The following is a 16,072-nucleotide window of genomic DNA, read 5'->3' on the forward strand; positions in this document are numbered from 1 at the left end:
CGAACACTTGCCTTCATTGTCAGATGGGAGGAAAGGATCACCGTCACAACAGCAACTGTAAGAACCAAGAGAAGCTGAAAGATCTTGGAACAATCTAGAAAAAAAGACACGAGGAAAAATTAATTTCTACTGTTCCAATCACATGCGTTCCAATGAGGTGTTTAAACATTAAACATATGGAACCATATGCCCATTACAAAGAGCTGCACACATTGACATCCCAATAGTGACCACACTTCCAATCCTAAAGGTGCTGAATCCCTTTATTCTTTTCGACATCTTTCCATTCCATTGCTTGGTGTAAAACATTATCGAAGATGAACATCCCAATTCTGTTTGCTCTGGCTCAGCTAAAGCTCAGAGTTTGTCAGTGTCTGCACCTTCTCACAGGCAAGGCCTGTTGGCACTCACCAAGTAGCTCACAGTTATTTACTGTGCTGAATGCCAACGGCCAGCTCCCACTCTACAAGCGCCCAGTGGACATGCCACCTCAGCTGCTTAAAATAAAGGGTTAGTCAACACAAATGCCCATTTTGCACAGAACATTGACAGGCATTTGTTTATGATTCATTCATGGGACTTGGATGTTCCTGGCTAGGCCTGCATTTATTGCCCATTCTTAATTTTCCCTAAGGGCGGCACGGTGGCACAGTGATTAGCACTGTTACAGCGCCAGGGACTCGGGTTCAATTCCGGCCTCGGGTCACTGTCTGTGTGGAGTTTGCACCTTCTCCCCGTGGGTTTCCTCCGGGTGCTCCGGTTTCCTCCCATGGTCCAACGTTGTGCGGGTTAGGTGGATTGGCCATGCTAAATAGACCATTAGTGTCATGGGGATTAGCAGGGTAAATACATGGGGTTATGGGGATAGGGCCTGGGTGGGATTTTGTTGGTGCAGACTCAATGGGCCGAACGGCCTTCTTCTGCACTATAGGGATTCTACTCTATTCTAAAACATTGTCCCTTAGTGTCCCAAGATGTATAGGTTAAGGGGATTAGCAGGGTAATTAAATGGGGTTATGGGGAGATAGGGTGGAGGGGTGGGCCTGGGTGAGATGTTCTTTCGGAGAGTCGGTGCAAACTCGATGGGCTGAATGGCTTCCTTCTGCACTGTAGGGGTTCTGTGGTTTTATGGTGATAATGTACTGCGGTGTAGATACCTCCCCGTGCAGAGCGCTTTGATACAACAGCTAGGTCAGCTCAGAGGGTACTTAAGGGTCACCCACACGGCAGTGGGTCACATGTAGGCCAGACCCGGTAAGGATGGCAGATTTCCTTCATAGAATCAGAGAATCATAGAATCCTACAGTGCAGGAGGAGGCCATTTGGCCCATTGAGCCGGCACCAACCACAATCCCAACCAGTCCCTCTCCCCATGACCCCATGCATTGCCCTAGCTAGTCCCCTGACACTAAGGGGCTATTTATCATGGCCCACCTAACCCGCGCATCTTTGGACGATGGGAGGAAACCAGAGCACCCGGAGGAAACCCACGCAAACATGGGGAGAATGCGCAAACTCAGCACAGACAGAGACTCCGATGCCAGAATTGAACCCAGGTCCCTGGCGCTGTGAGGCAGCAGTGCTAACCACAGTGTGGTTACTTTGCCCTTGATAAGCGCAGCATAAGACAGCCCGAGGAGGAGTTATACCCCGATGGAGATAACTGGCGGGCGTGAAAAATTGTACCATTGGCTACATTTCTCCCCTGGACCATTTTTCTGGAGGCAGCATGGAGGGGATGGGGGGGCGCAGTGGGTAGGGGGCAGCGGCAGGGCTAGTCGCCTCTAAGCAGCAGGTAGTCAAATGAGGGAGTACGTGACCACTTATGGCCTGTTGTCAGAGGCCTCCGCAAAAAGTGTCAGGGACTAAGCCAACGGTGCCAATGGCAGACCAGAGGTCAGGAGGAGTGCGCAGTGGTCCAGGCATCTTTAGGTACCTTCCTTGCCTGCCTGGTCACAGCTGCAGCCAAAGGCCAACCCCGTGAAGAGGTTTCTCCCTCCATACTGCTGAAGTCATCTTTAAATTGAAAGGTTTAAAATGTTGGGAGAGATCTCTCTCTTTCGCCCTTACCTGAAGCACAGGCCTCATCTCTTGCTGAGCTGAGGTTAGGTGTCCACTCTAGTGTCAAGTCCATCCTTTTGGTCGACTATTGACCAACTTGGCGAAAAATGCCAACTGCCGAGCGGCCATTTCCCCGGGGGGGGATGTGACCCCCATTTGACCCCAGCTTTGTGTTCCTGTCTCAATCCCCAAAATCCTGCCCTCTGTCTCTATTTTATCAAGTCGGGTTTCAGGGAGGATGTTGACTTTGGAATCTTTACCACAGGTTTAGTCATCGTATGAAAGCAACAGATGGCCGCCTGGCTCGGACAACCTTGAAACTGATTGATGTGCAGGCCCAGCTCAGGCTCAAGATCTCGTTAGGATCAACATTAGATTAACGTGCACGAGGCTGAATTTGTTGGAACATTCCCCAAGCAAAACTGGGCAAGCTCACGGTGTAGCAAGGGCTGTTTGAGTTTGTTGGTTTCAAGTTTTGTCAGATTTTCAACATCATATTTAATAGCTATAAGGGGGCAGTTAGCACGGCCAATCCACCTAAGCTGCACATCTTTGGAGTATGGGAGGAAACTGGAGCACCCGGAGGAAAACCCGTAACCTCACGTATTTACCCTGCTAATCCCCCTTCGTGCCAGGGGGATTAGCAGAGTAAATACATGGGGTTACGGGGGTTAGGGCCAGGGTGGGGAATACTGTCAATACAGGCTCGATGGGCTGAATGGCCTGCTTCTATACTGTAGGAATTCTATGATTCTCTGATATTAGGGAAGGTGGGAGTCGGCCGTCTTGGTGATGATGCAAATATGTGGTCAGAATCAAAAATGAGATCGAAAGTCTGCTTCGACCTCAGACAATCGCCAGGGAGCAGGTTGAAGCTGTTGCCTCTAGAGAATGAAACTTGTAGGAGTGATCAAAAATAATGAATGTGGTTTTCCTAATCTTTAGTTGGAGGGAAGATGTGCTGGTTAGGTGGATTGGCCATGCTAAATTGCTCCTTAGAGTCAGGGGGACTAGCAGGGTAAATATGGGCGGTTACAGGGATAGGGGCTGGGTGGGGTTGTTGCTGGTTTAGGCTCGATGGGCCGAATGATTCTGTTTTATGATTCTATGAAATTTCAGGTCATTCAATAATGGATGACAGTTACGACAAATCAGAGGCAGTGGACGCCATTTGTGATTTTGATAAAGGGGTTTGATCGACCCTTTGACAAAGGAGTTCAAAAACAGAGTTACACAAAAGGTGGACACAGATTTGAGAGGTTACAACATGTCTAAGGAATTAGAGAGAAGAGGGAGATTAGAAATGGGATGGTAGCTTGAAAGAACAGAGAGGTGAAGGGTGCATTACTGAAGGTGGGCAGATTTGAATGGAAGCAGGATAGGAGCTGGAGAGGGAACCATGAACAGTATCAGCTGGCATGGGAAGGGAAGTTCAGTGGTCAGCAGTTTGAAGAAATTGGGTTGAGGGAGCAGGACGAGCTTTCCTCACTGCTGCCTCACAGTGCCAGGGACCCGGGTTCAATTCCAGCCTCGGGTCACTGTCAGTGTGAAGTTTGCACATTCTCCCCGTGTCTGCGTGGGTTTCCTCCGGGTGCTCCGGTTTCCTACCACAGTCCAAAGATGTGCGGGTTAGGTTGATTGGCCATGCTAAATTGATCCCTGTGTCAGGGGGATTGGCAGGGTAAATGTGTGGGGTTGCGGGAATAGGACCTGTGTGGGATTGTGGTTGGTACAGACTCAATGGTCCAAATGGCCTCCTTCTGCACTGTAGGGATTCTATGGATTCTATGATTCCTGGACAAGGTGAAGTGGGAGAGAGAATGGGGGGGAAATGGGAAAGAACAGAGATAAAGTAATCCAGAAAGAAACAATCCCAAGACATTTAGAAAGCATTCAAGATGCAACAAGAAAATGTGAGGGAGTGAGACTGAGAGCACACAGCAATAGAGAGAGATAGAGGAACAGAGAGAGAGAGGGGAGAGAATGAGAGAGAAAGAGAGAGAGAGGGACAGGCAGAGGGACAAAGTGAGAGAGAGAGAGAGAAACGGGCAGAGAGAGAGAGAGAGGAACAGAGGAGAGAATGAGAGAGAGGGACAGCAAGAGGGACAAAGTGAGAGAGAGAGAGAGAAAGGGGCAGAGAGAGAGAGAGGAACAGAGAGAGAGAGAGGAACAGAGAGAGAGAGAGGAACAGAGAGAGAGGGAAGAGAGAGAGAGAGTGAGATGGGCAGAGAGACAGAGTGAGAGAGGGGGGCAGAGTGAGAGAGAGAGAGAGAAAGGGGCAGAAAGAGAGAGAGAGAAAGAGAGACGGGGCAGAGTGAGAGAGAGACAGGGAGAGAAACAGAGTGAGAGAGAGAGAGAAAGGGGCACAGAGAGAGAGAGAGAGAGAGAAAGGGGCAGAGTGAGAGAGCGACAGGGAGAGAAACAGAGTGAGAGAGAGAGAGAAAGGGGCAGAGAGAGAGAGAGAGAAAGGGGCAGAGAGAGAGAGAAAGGGGCAGAGAGAGAGAGAGAGAGAGAGAGAAAGGGGCAGAGAGAGAGAGAGAGAGGGGGGGAGAGACAGGGACAGAGGGGCTGCCTGACATTGGTTATGTTTCCAATCCTCTCATTCCCTCCATCCTGGCCTCCCACCATTCCCATGTTCAGTGACTCAGCAGGGTGGTGTTGCTGCAGTGTCAGGCTTGCTTCCCCCCGTGTGTTCAAGATTCAGTTCACTCTTCGCAACCACATTCCCAGAGGATTGAAGGCTGGCGGAGTTGCTGCCGGCCCCAGGAGCACCACCACTGAGAGAACCCAGAGACTGCCTGACATGAAGGATCACAACGAGCCAGCGACATGATCTGACCCCACCCTCAGTGTGTAGGAATCCCCCCCACCTCCAGCATGCAGGAACTCCCTCCCCGACTGCCAACATGCAGGACCCTCCCCCCACCCCAAGCGTGTAGCACCCTGCCCCCCCCCCACCCCAAGCGTGTAGCACCCTGCCCCCCCCCCACCCCCAGCGTGTAGCACCCTGCCCCCCCCCCACCCCCAGCGTGTAGCACCCTCCCCCCCCACTCCCACCCCAGCGTGTAGCACCCCCCCCACCCCCAGCGTGTAGCACACCCCCCACCCCCAGCGTGTAGCACCCCCCCCACCCCCACCCCCAGCGTGTAGCACCCCCCCCACCCCCAGCGTGTAGCACCCCCCCACCCCCAGCGTGTAGCACCCCCCCCCACCCCCAGCGTGTAGCACCCCCCCCACCCCCAGCGTGTAGCACCCTCCCCCCACCCCCACCCCCACCCCCAGCGTGTAGCACCCTCCCCCCACCCCCAGCGTGTAGCACCCTCCCCCCACCCCCACCCCCACCCCCAGCGTGTAGCACCCTCCCCCCACCCCCACCCCCAGCGTGTAGCACCCTCCCCCCACCCCCACCCCCAGCGTGTAGCACCCTCCCCCCACCCCCACCCCCAGCGTGTAGCACCCCCCCCCCACCCCAGCGTGTAGCACCCTCCCCCCACCCCAGCGTGTAGCACCCCCCCCACCCCCTGGGTGTAGCACCCTCCCCCACCCCCTGGGTGTAGCACCCCCCCCACCCCACCCCCAGCGTGTAGCACCCTCCCCCCACCCCCAGCGTGTAGCACCCTCCCCCAACCCCAGCGTGTAGCACCCCCCCCACCCCCAGCGTGTAGCACCCCCCCCCACCCCCTGGGTGTAGCACCCTCCCCCCCCCACCCCCAGCGTGTAGCACCCTCCCCCCCCACCCCCAGCGTGTAGCACCCTCCCCCCCCCACCCCCAGCGTGTAGCACCCTCCCCACCCCCAGCGTGTAGCACCCTCCCCCCCCCACCCCCAGCGTGTAGCACCCTCCCCACCCCCAGCGTGTAGCACCCTCCCCACCCCCAGCGTGTAGCACCCTCCCCACCCCCAGCGTGTAGCACCCCCTCCCCCCCCCTCACCCCCAGCGTGTAGCACCCTCCTCGTACCTGCTTTCATCTTTCTCACTCAGTGAAGTGCTCACAGGATTCTCACAGTCATTTTTTCATATCTGCTTCATGGCAGTTTGAGTCTGGAAAGTTCAAAGGATGTTTTTATTGATCAAATACTGACGCTTTCTAAAACAATTCAAAATATCAGGATAATCTGGAATGATGCACGCTCACAAACTCTGTCCGGAACACAATTAACAAGGGAAAAACTGTACAGAGACCGGCAGCCCCTGCTCCCCGGAACCGTCCCCAGTTTCTACCTGTCTTCAAACTGTCTTCTGCCCAAGATAGGACTCCACCCCCTGGGGTGATTACCCACGCTCAGTCCCAATTGGTTCCTCAAGCCCGGGACAACCTTCTCCTGCTTAAAGGAACAATCACCACATCCCTCCCCCTTTAACTCCTTTATACAATCTTCAATGACTGAATTACTCAGTCCTGAAGTCGAACCAAACATTGGACACGTGAATTGGATAATTAGAAATCAAGGTTGGAATTCCCCGATGTTGTAGGCCCTGCCACCACTGCCAGTGGAAACAGTGAATTTGCCGCTCGGCCAAATCTCTATTCACTGCAGTGGGACTGGAGAATTCCAGCCGCGGTGAGGTCAGAGAATTCCAGCCCATGTCTTTGAGGAGTGTTTTTGTTCCTTGTAGGGAGCTGCAATGCGAGCTACTTCTACAAGATTGACATTAACAAGAACTGCAATAATGAGTACCTCAGCTAGCCCTGGCAGTTCATTACTACTAACTTCCACTGAGACATCAGTTATGTGTGGGCGGCTCGGTGGCACAGTGGTTAGTGCTGCTGCCTCATAGCCCAGGGACCTAAATTCAATTCTCGGCTTGGTTCATAGTCTGTGCGGAGTTTGCATGTTCTCCCCGTGTCTGCGTGGGTTTCCCCCAGTGCTCCAGTTTCCTCCCACAGTCCAAAGATGTGCGGGTTAGGTGGATTGGCCATGCTAAAATGCCTCTTCATGTCAGGGGGACTAGCTAGGGTAAATGCATGGTGTTATGGAGATAGAGCCTGGGTGGGATTGTGGTCGGTGTAAACTCGATGGGCCAAAGGGCCTCCTTCTGCACTGTAGGGATTCTATGACTCTATAACAGTGTGATCAGGTTCAGTGTTTACAGGTTCAAAAACATTTTGTGATGGCAACACTGACTGCTGGAGCATCTCTCTACTCCTCAAGTGGTCCATATGCTTCCGAATACTCCATCCCTCCATGTCTACTGGGACGACAGAGGTCCAGTCTCAGAGACAATTTAAAAAATTTGGATTGGGGGAGACCTGATTTTAGTAAAGACAGAATCTGGACAAGGCAGACTGGGAATAGCTACTAATGAGAAAATCTACAGAAGAGCAGTGGGGGGAGGGGTGGGGGGGCATTCAAAAAGGAAATGGGGAGGGTGCAAGGCCAGCATGTTTCCTCCAGGGTGATAGGTAGGAATAACAAGCCCAGAGAACCATGGATGACCAGAGATATTCAGGATACAATGAGAAGAAAAAGAAAGGCTTTTAAAAAGTACAAGGGGAGCAAATCAGTGGAGGCATTAGTGAGGTATAGAAAGTGCAGGGTGCAGCTTAAGAAAGCAATTAGGAATGCAAAGAGGGGATATGCGAAAGCTCTGACTGGTAAAAGTAGGGAAAATCCCAAGATATTCTCTAAGTATATCAATGGGAAGAGGATTACCTGGGAAAGAGTAGGACCCATGAGGCATCAAGGGAGCAATCTGTGGGTGGAGCCAGAAGACATTGGTAGAGTGTTGAATGAATACTTCACATCCATCTTCATCCATCTTCACCCAAGGACGATGGTATGGAATTCAGGGAGAGAGACTGTGAGGTTCTTAAGCAAATTGACACAGGGAAGGACAGGGTATTGGAGGTGTTGGCAGCCTAAAAAGTGATTAAACTGCCAGGTCCAGATGAATTGTGCTCTACGCTGCTGTGGGAGACAAGGGACGAAATTGTAGGGGCTCTGACCCAAATTTTCAATTCCTCTCTGGCCACAGGGGAGGTGCCAGATGACTGGAGAACAGTTAATATGGTTCTGCTAGTTAAGAAGAATTGTAGAGATAAACCAGGGAACTACAGACCAGTGAGTCTCATGTCAGTGGTAGGGAAACTATTATAAAAACTTCTGAAGAAAAGCATCTAGCTCCACTTGGAGAGGCAAAACCTGATCAAAGATAGTCAGCATGGCTTTGTCAGAGGGAGGTCATGCCTAACAAATTTGATTGAATTTTTTGAGGAGGTGACCAGGTGTGTAGATGAGGGTAGTGCAGTCGATGTAGTTTATATGGATTTCAGCAAATCCTTTGACAAGGTTCAACATGGGAGACTTGTAAAGAAGGTGAATTCACATGGGATACAGGGTAATTTGATAAAGTGGATTCAAAATTGGCTCAGTTGTAGGAGACAGAGGGTGATGACAGAAGGCTGCTTTAGTGACTGGAATGATGTGGAGATGCCGGCGTTGGACTGAGGTGTTGTTAAAACTCTTACTTAGTAACTGGAAGCCAGTGTCCAGTGGCGTACCACAGGGATCTGTGTTGGGCCGCTATTATTCGTTATTTATATAAATGACATTGATGACTATGTGGGGAGTAGGATTAGTAAGTTTGCGGATGACACGAGGATTGGACGGGTGGTTAACAGTGAGATGGAGCGTCTTGGGCTACAAGAAGATATAGATGGAATGGTCAAATGGGCAGATAAGTGGCAGATGGAATTTAACCCTGAAAAGTGTGAGGTGATACACTTTGGAAAGAGTAATTTGACAAGGAAGTATTCAATGAATGGTAGGACACTAGGAAGCTCTGTGGAACAGAGGGACCTTGGCGTGTTTGTTCACAAATCTCTGAAGGTCGATGGGCATGTTAGCAGGGTGGTGAATAAGGTATATGGGACACTTGCCTTTATCAATCGAGGCATAGATTACAAAAACAGGGAAGTCATGTTGGAGTTGTATAGAACTTTGGTGAGGCCACAGCTAGAGCACTGTGTGCAGTCCTGGTCACCACATTATAGGAAGGATGTGATTGCACTGGAGGGGGTGCAGAGGAGATTCACCAGGATGCTGCCTGGGATGGAATATTTAACTTATGAAGAGCGGTTGTGTAGGCTTGAGTTGTCTTCTCTGGAGCAGAGAAGAGTGAGGGGTGACCTGATCGAGGTGTGCAAGATTATAAGAGACATGGACAGAGTGGATAAGAGGCAGCTGTTCCCCTTGGTTGAAGGATCAGTCACGCGGGGACATAGGTTCGAGGTGAGGGGCAGCAGGTTTGGGGGGGGATGTGAGGATGGTGACACTCTGGAATCGCTGCCCATGAGTGGTAGAGGCGGGTTGCCTCACATCCTTGGATGAGCACTTGACACATCAGAACATTCAGGGCTATGGGCCAAGTGCTGGTAGATGGGATTAGGTGGGAGTTCAGGTGTTTCCAATGTGTCGGTGTGGACTCGATGGGCCGAAAGGCCTCTTCTGTGCTGTATGATTCTATGAATAATTCCAGGGATCTAACTTCATCCACTACCAAAATTACCTATGATGACACGGCACAGTAGCACAGTGGTCAGCACTGCTGCTTCACAGCTCCAAGGACCTGGGTTCGAATCCCGGCTCGGGTCACTGTCTGTGTGGAGTTTGCACATTCTCCTCGTGTCTGCGTGGGTTTCCTCCGGGTGCTCCGGTTTCCTCCCACAGTCCAAAGATGTGCGGGCTTAGGTTGATTGGCCGTGCTAAATTGCCCCTTAGTGTCCTGGGATGCATAGGTTAGAGGGATTAGTGGGTAAATATGTAGGGATGTGGGGGTAGGGCCTGGGTGGGATTGTGGTCGGTGCAGACTGGATGGACCGAATGGCCTCTTTCTGTGCTGTAGGGTTTCTATGATTCTATGACACCATGTCACATTATGTACTTATTATGGATATGTTAATGTTGCAGTGGCGATGGCTCATTGATGAGACCTTGAGGCTAGTGTGCTTAAGCATAAACACCTGTATTGGTAGGCTTTAACTATGTACAGTTTCAGGTATGGTTTGCATGGAGCTGTTCCATGCAGGCTTGCTGCATTTCCATTCGCGGGACCGTTTTAGCAACTTGGTTCTGGCGTATAATCTTAGCTTCTTTCTCTGTCTGAATTGCTGATTCTGCTGTCAATTTCACTGTTTCTTCAGTTAATTTCTCATTGCCAAGCTTCCCTCCTTCAAGCTCTTATTCCCCTGGTTTAGCTTTATATTCTGGTTGCTTTTTCATGGAATTCAGCTCATTCTAACCTCTTTGTTTGACTGGAGTGAGACTGGGGGAGAGAGTCTTAGCAGGAGTGCTGAGAGTAAGCAAAGAAGTGATTTAATTATTCATTTATTCATTTAAGGGTATTCCTAGTATCTTTCGCGGGCTTTTTTCAGGGTTTTGAATTGAGGAAGTGAGGTCAGCTGAAGGGGATTCTGGGAGGTTGAGTCTTAGTATAAAAAGCAGTTACCTGGGGGGTTCGCCGGGAGCATAAAAAGCCGGCTGCACTATACAGCGGGCAGCGACGGGAGCGGGCAGTGGAGTGAGTGGGTAGCAGAGTGTGCACTATAAGGGCTTTGGCTCACAGGGCTTGGGCAGAAAGGGAGAGGCAAGGCTAGTTATTTTTTACCCAACCATATAAAGGATAAGGGCAGGTATGAGTGATCGGCCAGTTCAGTGCTTCCGATGTGGGATGTGGGAGTTCCTGCAAACACCTAGCTTCCCAGAGGTTCACATATGTGCCAGGTGCGTGGAACTGCAGCTCTTGAGGGACCGTGTCAGGGAACTGGAGCTGCAGATCGCTGACCTTAGTCTAGTCAGGGAAAATGGGAGAAAAATTGACAGGAGTTATAGGCAACTAGTTACACCGGGGCATCGGGAGGAAGACACGTGGGTCACAGTTAGGAGGAGTAAAGGGCAGAAGGGTAAAGTACAAGGGAGGACTCCAGTGGTGGTCTCTCAAAATAGGAAGGGCTTGGTGACAGGTGTGAGACGGGAGGGGAGTGAACAGTTAGAAGAGGGGTCACCTGTGGTTGTCCCACTCCAAAACAGGTACATTGTTTTAGATAGTGTGGAGGAGTGTGCCTCTCCAGGGGTAAGACACAGTGACCAGGTCACTGGCACACAGTCAGGCTCTGTGGCCCGGAAAGGGAAGAGAGGGGTTAGGAGAGCGATAGTGGTGGGGGATGCATCAGTCAGAGGCACAGACAGGCGATTCTGTGGGGGCGAACAGGACTCCAGGATGGTAGTCTGCCTACCTGGTGCTGGGGTCACGGATGTCTCCGAGCGGATAGGAGGCATCTTAAAAGGGGAAGATAAAGAAACGGATGTCATTATACACATTGGTGGAAATGACGTAGATAGGAAGAGTAGGGGGATCCTAAGAGAGCAATTCAGGGAGTTGGGAAATAGGTTAAAAAGTAGGGTCACTAGGGTGGCCATCTCTGGGCTGCTCCCAATGCCTCGTGCCAGTGAGGCTAAGAATAGGGAGTTGGTACAAATGAATGCCTGGCTAAAGGACTGGTCCAGGAGGGAGGGCTTCATTTTCATAGATCAATGGGAGGTTTTCAGGAGAGGATGGCACCTGTACAAGAGGGAGGGGTCACAACTAAGTTGGAAGGGCACAAATATCCTGGCTGGGAGCTTTGCTAGTGCAGTTCGGGGGGGTTTAAACTAGTATGGCAGGGGGGTGGGGATCAAACTATTAGGTCTATAAGTGTGGAGGCTGGGGACGAGCTTGGGGTTGGGACAAGGCTGGCAAAGAAGAAGAGCACTCTGGGGGAGGACGACCTCACTGGGCCTGGAGGTCTGGAGTGCTTATACTTCAATGCAAGGAGCGTAGCAGGTAAAACAGACGAACTTGGGGCCTTAATGCGCACGAGGAATTTGGATGTGGTTGCGGTGACAGAGACTTGGTTGAAAGAGGGACAGGACTGGCAGCTGAATATTCCAGGGTACAAGTGTTTTAGGCGAGACAGAGGAGGGGCCAAAAGAGGTGGGGGAGTAGCGGTATTAGTTGGAGAGCATATTACAGCGGTGCAGAGGGAGGACAATTCGGAGGGGTCGTGTAACGAGTCACTCTGGGTGGAGCTTAGAAACAGGAAAGGCGCAGTCACTATGTTGGGGGTGTACTACAGGCCCCCCAACAGCCCAAGGGAAGTGGAAGAATGGATATGTCAGGAGATACTGGATAGGTGCAGGAAAAATAGGGTTGTTGTAGTGGGAGACTTCAATTTCCCTGGTATAGACTGGAAATCGCTGAGGGCAGGGACTCTGGATGGGGAGGAATTTGTAAAATGTGTACAGGAGGGTTCGTTGGAACAATATGTAGACAGCCCGACTAGAGAGGGGGCTATACTGGACCTGGTACTGGGGAATGAGCCCGGTCAGGTCTTCAAAGTTTTGGTAGGGGAACATGTGGCAAATAGTGACCACAATTCTGTTAGCTTTAGGATAGTGATGGAAAAGGATGAGTGGTGTCCCAAGGGTAAGGTGTTGGATTGGGGGAAGGCGAACTTTAGTGGGATCAGGCAGAAATTGGCAGCTCTTGATTGGGAGAAGCTGTTTGAGGGTAAATCCACAGCTGGTATGTGGCAGTCTTTTAAGGAACGGTTGTTAGGGCTACAGGACAAGCATGTGCCTGTAAAAAAGAAGGATAGGAAGGGTAGGATTAGAGAACCGTGGATAACCAGGGAAATTGAGGGACTGGTCAAAAAGAAAAGAGAGGCGTATGTTAGGTCCAAGCAGCTAAAAACGGAGGGAGCTCTGGAGGAGTACAAAGAAAGTAGGAAAGTACTCAAACGGGGAATTAGAAGAGCAAAAAGGGGTCACGAAATGTTCTTGGCAGACAGGATTAAGGAGAATCCCAAGGCATTTTATTCATACGTTAGGAACAAAAGGGTTATTAGGGAAAAAATCGGACCTCTCAGGGACAAAAGTGGGGACTTATGCTTGGAGCCCAAAGAAGTAGGGGAGATCCTAAATGAATACTTTGCGTCGGTATTCACAAAGGAGAGGGATGTGTTGACTGGGAGTGTCTCTGAGGGGAGTGTTGAACCGTTGGAGAAAATCTCCATTACAAAGGAGGAAGTGTTAGGTTTGTTAGAGAATATAAAGACTGACAAATCCCCAGGGCCTGATGGAATCTATCCAAGGCTGCTCAGGGAGACGAGAGGTGAAATCGTTGGGCCTCTGACGCAAATCTTTGTCTCGTCACTGGACGCAGGTGAGGTCCCAGAGTCACCACCAGACTAGTGGTGTACCGCAGGGCTCTGTATTGGGACCTCTGCTGTTTGTGATTTATATAAATGATCTGGAAGAAGGAGTAACTGGGGTGATCAGTAAGTTTGTGGACGACACAAAACTGGCAGGACTTGCAGATAGTGAGGAACATTGTCAGAGGCTACAGAAGGATATAGATAGGCTGGAAATTTGGGCAAGGAAATGGCAGATGGAGTTCAATCCTGATGAATGCGAAGTGATGCATTTTGGTGGGAATAATGTAGGGAGGAGCTATACGATAAATGGAAGAACCATAAAGGGTGTAGAGACGCAGAGGGACCTGGGTGTGCAAGTCCACAGATCTTTGAAGGTGACGTCACAGGTGGAGAAGGTGGTGAAGAAGGCATATGGCATGCTTGCCTTTATAGGACGGGGCATAGAGTATAAAAGTTGGGGTCTGATGTTGCAGATGTATAGAACGTTGGTTCGGCCGCATTTGGAATACTGCGTCCAGTTCTGGACGCCACACTACCAGAAGGATGTGGAGGCTTTGGAGAGAGTACAGAGGAGGTTTACCAGGATGTTGCCTGGTATGGAGGGGCTTGGTTATGAGGAGAGATTGGGGAAACTGGGGTTGTTCTCCTTGGAAAGACGGAGGATGAGGGGAGACTTAATAGAGGTGTATAAAATTATGAAAGGCATAGATAGGGTGAACGGTGGGAAGCTTTTCCCCAGGTCGGTGGTGACGTTCACGAGGGGCCATAGGTTCAAGGTGAAGGGGGGGAGGTTTAACACAGATATCAGAAGGACATATTTTACACAGAGGGTCATGGGGGCCTGGAATGTGTTGCCGGGCAAGGTGGTGGAGGCGGACACACTGGGAACGTTTAAGACTTATCTAGACAGCTATATGAACGGAGTGGGAATGGAGGGATACAAAAGAGTGGTCTAGTTTGGACCAGGGAGCGGCGCAGGCTAATTGTTCTTTGTTTCTCGTTTCAAGGTTTCATTCTATGATCATCTTGCTGGTGCCAGTACAGAGCGAGACTGCGGATAGTTGGGAACCTGTCTCGGGGGCAGGGAATTCATATGGTGTTCGTGGAAGTGGAAATGAATAGGGTTGGGAAGCATTTTCCGATCAGGGCCAGTGTGATCTCCTGGACTCGTTTCGATCGCCTCAGGGGGTCGGAGAGGAATTTCCCAGATTTTTTTTTTTCCCCATATTGGCCCTGGGGTTTTCACTCTGGGTTTTCGCCTCTCCCTGGAGATCACATGGTCTGGAATGGGGGGGTGGGGGTGAGTTAATAGGTTGTGATGAACAAAGCATCGTAGCTGTGAGGGACAGCTCGGTGGATAGGATATTAGTATGTAGATAGGCTGGAAAATTGGGCGGGGATCCTGGATTCAGGATTCAATCCTGGACCGGGGAGCGGCGCGGGCTTGGAGGGCCGAAGGGCCTGTTCCTGTGCTGTATTGTTCTTTGTTCTTTGTTCTATATTGTCTCAGCAAGTTCTCCTTCTTCTTAACTTCATTTTGTAATATTTTCCAACTTTTTATTCTCCAAGTTTGCTGCCGTCATTTCACCTTGTTGTTTTAATGGCTTCTCTGGAACTGTCATTCTTTTTTGCTGCCTCGGCCAATCTCACAATCACCACACCTTCATTTGATTTATCGCCTGCTAACAGCCTCCAATACCCTGCGAGTGTTGCTGTCTTCTTCAAATGTTTAACCAATTTCCCTTGAAAGGCTAAATGGTCTCACTCTCAATCACTCTCCTTATCTCTCCCGTATAATAATATTTTTAAATTTTCCCTTTTCCAGGCATCCTCCAATTGGAATAAAAAGTCTTTCCCTAGTCATCTGGCCAAATACATTCCTCATTTTAATAATCGGTACAGTGGAGCCCCGTTGTAACGCGATGGTTGGGGTCCATAAAATCCTATCGCGAATGTTATCGGGGTCGCGCTAAATCACTAAACCAGAAATAGCAAAAAAAAGGGTCCATCGCGTCATATCCGATTTCGCGCTAAATCGGGGCGCGTTACAACGGGGCTCCACTGTATTAAATTGGGAGAGGCGGTGGCGTAGTGGTATTGTTGCTGGAAAAATAATCCAGAGAACCAGGGGAATGCTCTGGGGACCCGTGTTCAAATCCTACCCTGGCAGATGGTGAAATCTGAATTCAATAAAAATCTGGAATTAAAAGTCTTTTGGTGACCATGAAACCGTTGTTGATTGTTGTAAAAACCCATCTGGTTCATTAATGTCCTTTAGGGAAGGAAATCTGCCATCCTGACCTGGTCTGGCCTACATGTGACTCCAGACGCACAGCAACGTGGTTGATTTTTAAATGTTCCCAGGGATGGGCAATAAATGCTGGCCTAGCCAGCGGCACCCACACCCACGAATGAGTAAAAAAAAAATCTCCTTCCAGTTGTGAAAATATTCCCAGTGGTCGGGATTTTGCGGCCTCGCTCGAGTGAGACCGGAAAATCCCGCCCGAGGTCAACAGACATTTCCGTGGTCCGTCCCTCACCTGCTCCGTTTCCGTGGCAGGCAGGGCGGTAGAATTCCAGTGAATATCTCAAAACTATTCCGGCTCTTGTCCCGGTGAAGCCTGTGCTGTAGGATTCTCTATACCTCTATAATCATGCACTTCAGGCAGTTCTCTATGATGTGGGATAGTGTAATGTTCCCTTGGCTTCCACACATCCTGTCCCATGATATCTCTAGCCCTCTCCCTATGCAACCTCTGCTCTAGTTTAAAGAAAAACTAACCAGGATTTTTATTTCTTGAGACACCCGAGGCCAGA

The 16,072-nt window shown here is 50.4% G+C and overlaps 1 protein-coding gene across 10 annotated transcripts in view; it reads right to left on the bottom strand.

Annotated features, from left to right (window-relative positions):
- Positions 1 to 16,072, bottom strand: part of LOC144480067 (CMP-N-acetylneuraminate-beta-galactosamide-alpha-2,3-sialyltransferase 4-like) — a 186,324-nt gene that overhangs the window by 43,557 nt on the left and 126,695 nt on the right. For 9 of the 10 annotated variants that reach the window (XM_078199259.1, XM_078199258.1, XM_078199257.1 and 6 more), the window contains 2 exons: positions 6,020 to 6,102; positions 1 to 94 (listed from right to left, as the gene is read on the bottom strand). In XM_078199259.1, the coding sequence (XP_078055385.1) occupies positions 1 to 94; positions 6,020 to 6,029 (104 nt within the window). In that variant the 5' untranslated portion in view covers positions 6,030 to 6,102. Of the gene's footprint in view, positions 95 to 6,019; positions 6,103 to 7,715; positions 7,822 to 16,072 lie in introns of those variants that run through there. The other variant, XM_078199255.1, reaches the window with a different exon arrangement.

This window comes from Mustelus asterias, chromosome 27, assembly GCF_964213995.1.
Source record: "Mustelus asterias chromosome 27, sMusAst1.hap1.1, whole genome shotgun sequence".
NCBI lineage: Eukaryota > Metazoa > Chordata > Chondrichthyes > Carcharhiniformes > Triakidae > Mustelus > Mustelus asterias.